Consider the following 6,000-nt stretch of genomic DNA (forward strand, 5'->3'; position numbering starts at 1 on the left):
TCAGAAGATCCCCAAAACATTACTTTCATTTTTGAAGAATGCATTTCATCTCTGGAATCACTTCAGGGGGAAATACAGGTGTAGAAATGCTTCTGTGGATAGCACCAAATTACCTGATCTCATGGTGGCCAGTGTTGCCCTAAACTTCTTAGCCAGTAAAGTGCTACTGCTTGGATCTCTCTCACCACATGCACCTCTTCTCTAGCAGGCAGCAGAACACATTGTCAGTTGCAGGTTGTTGCTTGCCATGTTCATTAAGCCATGAACGATGTTCTTTAACCAAAGTTGTTACTGTTTTCTTTTCCAGTGCTGCAGTACACAGTGAGACTAACCGGAGCTACATCGAACTCCTGCATGCCATCTTTGCATGGAGGTCTACTGCAATACCCACTTTAGTGGAAACAAGTTAATTCTGTATTGATCACTGAACACCATGCTTTTTCTCATCTTTTTGTTATTACACTCCAGTCGTGTTTGGAGCAGACAGCTTTGATCATATAGTATCAGAGATGGTCTCAAGAAGAGCTCCTGGGAACAGAAGGCACTGCTGAGGCGCTGGCTGTAAGAGCCATCAGCCACACGAGGGAGGTAGTATTTAATAATATGGAGCACCAACCGCTTTAGCTGAGGGTTTTGCTCTGGTTGTGGAAGTCAAGTTTGGAGGTGAGGTGTCTCAGAAATACAGGTCTGCGGGAGCAGTTATAAAGAGAAGAGTGAAGAGGCATTTTTCCAGCAGCTGGATCGCTGGGGCTTGGATCAGCCTGAAGCTGTCGGGGTGCACAACAGCAAATGGCCATCACAGCAGGTCTCACAGTCCCTCTGCACACACTTTTTGTTTCCAGAGGCACCATTTACTTTCGGTTGTTTGGTTGTTTCCATTAGCACTATACACAGTAGTGATCCTTTTTCAATTCCAGATGAGTGGTGGCACTTCCAGACCAAGTTTCATCTGACCATGTGCTTAGACGGTTCTTTTTACTTCTGAACCAGAAGGTGTGTTCATGTGTCACTAAGTAGGAGACTTTGGCACTTCTGTGAATACTGCCCACAAGGGTTGTGGTTTTTCCTAGCATACTGAATGATGACTTTGAGTGATAGTACACTCTCAGAGAACCCAGGTTCAGCTATACGGCCTCTTTGTCACCTATCAGCCATTAGCAGGCCAAACTTTGTTGTCAGAATCCGTGGAAAGAGTATTAAGATGGTTGACCAGATTGTGATAGGTCTCAGTTTTGCCATGTAAGTTGATTCCAGTATCAAAAGAGTTCTGTGTTCCTTGTTACTTCCCAGCACACGTGTTGCCATCTGTAAGTCAAAGTTCCGCTAATACCGGTCCTTTGAGGGTTAGTCTGGACAAGGTCTTTTGAACTTACCTGATCTAGGTCAGGTACTGACCTTTTACATGTTCCTTTAACTCCTTCAAAACACTTCTTAACTTGGGCAATTCCTTAAGTGACAACAGGAACTGCTTGGGGAAATCCCTGACTGTGCACTGGATCCTCCACCCCAAGTGGTTAAGCAATATATCTAAGCATACAGATAAATAAGCAATATATCAAAGCATACAGATATATAAGCAATATATCTAAGCATACAGATATAAAGTGTCTATTAGCTTTATGGAGCAGAGCTCCTGCCTACCAGCAGGAGCTCCCTAGGGAAACCACTGGAGTGGCACCAGCTGCTGGGAGAGTTCCCCCAGCCATCAGTCAACTGTTCTGTTGTGAAGCGGCTGGCAGATCAGTTGATCTCCTCATTGCCAAGCTACGCTACATTTCAGTGTCTCAGCTATGCAAGGATTAGCTGGAGAGCTCCTGGACAAGGCAGTCAGTTAATGACTAAGTGGCCTTGGCATGCACACAGGCACAGACTTCATATCCAGCACCATGACTCTAACTACTGAGTAAACTTGAACTGCATTCTTTTATCACAGCAGTAACTTAAATTCCTTTCATTTTACCATAATACCTGAACTGTTGGCCACTGTTTCTGCCTTGTATCCTCCACAGAGGAACACTCAGTATTTTCTTAATGCAGGAGTGCTCAAAAACATGATTCAAAGGGCAAGAGGCAATGAGTGGCTTCCAAAGACCCTTCCCTTCTGGAAGGCTTGAACAGGGCTGTCACTTCCAGAGCACAGCATCTCTTTGAGCAAGACATGTCATATCAGCAGTCTTCTGGCAGGACCTGTTTAGGCAAAAGGAGTGAGAGAAGGCCAGAGCCTCTGGGCTGCTCCTCTTTGCCCACCCCGCTTTAGAAGCACTTTTCTAGCACTCAGCCCAAGTTCTGTGAAGAGTGTGGTTTGTGTTTCTCTTTGGGTTGCACGCACCCAGGACAGCAGCTGTATTGCCCAAAACAGACCAAACAGAACACGTGTTTTTGCTTTTACTGAAAGCACAAGATGCCTCAGGGTGTTTCCTTACCTGTGTCTAAACGTAGAAACTCACAGGAACACAGCTACTGCTCTGCAGGGTATGGACTGGGGACGACATAGCTGTGATGGTGAGGAATGGGTAAATGTGAAGGAATGTGTCAAAAACAAAGAGATTAAGGATCTTTTATGAAGCAAATAAGGACTTCCAGAGTGTCTAAACAGTGTCGTAGAGCAGCTGGATTGTAGTTCCTCACAGAGAGCAGCAAGATAAAATCCACAGGGAAATGAAAAGGAGCTGATGTGCAGAATGAGAGATACATCAGAGGGATCCCGGAGAAAGGCAGAGTACCCTACATAACAACAGAAGGAATTACTCCAGTCTTTCAGTAGGATGGTCATCTTTAATCACTCATCTTTAGTTAAAGCTGGTGCACTTACCTCTTTAACAATGCAGTTCTTTCCTAAAACAGAAAAAATCTTTCCAACGTTCTCTCTTCTCAGCACCAAGGATAAAACTTTCTACATGCGAACTGTAGATTTTTAAAACCTTTGTGTTTTAAAACCTTAAAATTGAGCAATTTGCATGTCAAGTTGGAATAGAACAGCAAATGCCACTTCGCCCCCCACCTTGCCCAAGTTACAAACCAGTGCAGAAATATGTAAGGGTTTTTATTAATTGTTATTGTTTAACAGGTGAGCGACAATTTTCATAACAAAATAAGTTCATGAAATATTCTAAAACAAATTATTCTTGCATTCTACATATATATCGGCACTTCCAAGGAAATAACCAGTCCAGAACAACATCTGTTGGGCAAGATAAAGCTCACAATAGAATTTTCAACATAATTACCTACAAAGGGGTAATGTTTCAAAAATATGTCACGTGAGTTTTGGTAGAAACTATCAGGACTGGTGCTTCTAAACCAGTCACACACTTTAAAAAACCCTCCTCGAATAACTTTTCTGTCTTAATAGGATGATCTGCAAAGTATCCATGAATGATAGTTCAACAATTAGTTGTATAAATAATTGATACTTCTCAAAAAGTGAAAGCGAGTATCAAACATCTATTACGTTGCATCCAACCCTGCACAATCGAGTGTATGATGCTTCAGCTTATATATTTATACTGAAAAAAGTATAAAGTATATATTTCACCCTCTTGATTACATTTTTTTTAAACATTTTGAATGATGTCAGTGCCAAACTGGGAAAAAAATGAAAATGCATAAAACGCCTGACCTTTTAATGCTAAGAACTAATGAATATGTACAAATTCAAGGCATGATTCTCAAATACATTGGCATTGATTCACCGGCTGCTGTTTGTCAGCTATGCTGCTTAACTGCCTGTATGCACATATGAAATGTGCCACAGCTGTGTGGTCAGACAATTCCCATATCCTGGAGGAATTATACACAGGGTAAGTTACTCAAACTAATCTGTTCTTCTGGGCAATAAGGGCATGTGAATGCAGCAGCTACAGCAGCTAGCCTCAGGCTGTCATACAAAAGTAGTTAACTTGATTGCATTCTCATCTCCCAGCCAGCACGCTTGGCTTCCAGACAAGCTTTGACCTCTCTGGTGTTTGTGATGGTATCTTTATTTATTTATTTATTTTCCAGGTCTGTCCATCTACTACACTTTTAATTTTAAACAAATAAATCAGTACATGAGAGACTAATAAGTCAATACAACAATATAATTAGTACTACCAAGGGGAGCAAAATCACAACTGGAAAACTGAGTAGTTGGCAAACACATATTCTGTTTAAGGATTTTGTTTCACGTTAGATATTTTTGCTGAGTAACTGGATTAGGTAGCAGATGGTACTTCAAAGGATTTATTTGCTGTCTTCTGTCTTTGCCCAGACTGAAATGAAACCATGAGGAAACACTAAAAGAAAACCTCACATCTGCTGGAGTTCTCTGTTAAAACCTGGATGGGCCTTCTCCTGGATTGCTTCCCTGCCATGCAGTAGCTGATTGCCTAGAAAAAATGTGTTTGTCAAGTCTAGCCCTCAGTAAATAAAGAACTGCTAATTAAAGAACTGACAGCCTACCAACACTAATCAAGGGCAAGTAGCAGAGAAGACCAGACGTTACAAACAAAAGGGTAAACAGAGCCCCGTGAGGTCTAAGGCTAGTTTAGAAAGGAGGAATTAAAAAAAGTTATTCTCCAAAATACATGGCACATTTGAAAAAAGGAAGTAGTTCCTACTGCTACAGGGACCCAGAGAATACTCAAAGCCTTAGGGATTTCAAGCATGGAAATGCATTGTTTTGTTTGAATCTAGATATGTTTATTTGCCTATGCTAACTAAGCTAAAAAGCCCCCTTAAAAATTTGCAACGCTCGTATATCCGTAGACTCGCAATGTCATGAGTAAGTGAAGTGGTGAACCATGAGCTCAGCATTTAAGTCATGGAAAAGTATACTTCAGTTCCGTGAGAACCGAGTCAGTCAGAGAGGCAGGTACTGGCTACCAGTGCAGGCTGCATTTAGGTTTCTATCTGCAAATAACAAAGAGGACCTGTCTGAGCCAGGTGTGATGGCAGGAACCCATGGAGGTTCCTGCAAGCTAACTGGGTAGCAGCCAGTGCTAGGATGCAGAGGCAGTGGCACGGTGACATCTATAATTGAGGCACGCTGTTAAGTTACAACTTAAACCTTGACTGAGAAGAAAAAAATAAGCATTCTTAATAAATCTCCAGAATGGTGAGAATGTAAACTTTGAGTTTATACACTCTGAAGTATTCAACCATGGATCCTTAGCTCCAATGAGACTTCCATCAATCTGTTTCTTTATGTGTTATTTTAATTAGCATCTTTTGGATAGTTAATTCATAGAGTACTATTTGTATATTAAGCTGGAAGACAATGCAAGACTGATTAATTTGAAACATGACATTACTCCCCTCCCTCAGAATACTAACGCATATATTTATATGCACACACATTCACAAATATATATTTGTATAAATGTACGTATATACATGTAGGATTTATGTGGCAAGAAGCTTGCTCAAACATGATCTCTGCCTCAAAATCAGTCTTGCTTAAACAAACTTTTGTTTAAAGTTTGGGTTTTTTTCACATGTTGGGACATCATGTAAAACATCAGGGATTAGGAGCACAAGATGCTACCCCACTTGGGGGAGAAAAATCACACTTCTCTGCTGATGGAGTACGACCATCAACTAGGTAAATCACTCTAAACTGAGTAGTTTTGCTGCTTCTGGTACCTGTGGAAGCTGGCATATCTCTATGCTATGCTGCAGTCTGCAATACAAACACACTCACAGAGTTTAAGAGCATGCATACTCACTGGAGCATCTGTTGTTAGACAGTGAAAGGAAATGCAGCAACACTGCACAAGTCCCATGCAAACACAAGTGCAACAAGCAGGAAACACAGTAGGAGAATTTAACAGCTTCAGACTATAACTGTGATTGTCCCTACTATGCACAGTGGATCACGTGAAATCCCATTACTTCCCTTGCTTATCGTTTTCCTAACATGGCCTTTTCTGCCCTCTTGAACTTCTGTAACTCAATAGCTAGTTCCCAGTATCTCAGATACAGCCACATAAGTCTTCCATTTTGACTTTTATTTCGGTTCAG

At 41.4% G+C, this 6,000-nt stretch overlaps 1 protein-coding gene across 1 annotated transcript in view; it reads right to left on the bottom strand.

The window, feature by feature from the left end:
- Positions 1-5,880: 5,880 nt before the first annotated feature.
- CCDC127 (coiled-coil domain containing 127) overlaps positions 5,881-6,000 on the bottom strand; it is a 1,633-nt gene continuing 1,513 nt past the window's right edge. Inside the window, 1 exon segment of the mRNA XM_010020374.1 lies at positions 5,881-6,000. This exon segment is cut by the window's right edge and continues 12 nt beyond it. Within this exon segment, the coding sequence (XP_010018676.1) occupies positions 5,881-6,000 (120 nt within the window).

This window comes from Nestor notabilis, unplaced genomic scaffold (genome assembly GCF_000696875.1).
Source record: "Nestor notabilis isolate BGI_N333 unplaced genomic scaffold, ASM69687v1 scaffold6868, whole genome shotgun sequence".
NCBI classification, from domain to species: domain Eukaryota; kingdom Metazoa; phylum Chordata; class Aves; order Psittaciformes; family Psittacidae; genus Nestor; species Nestor notabilis.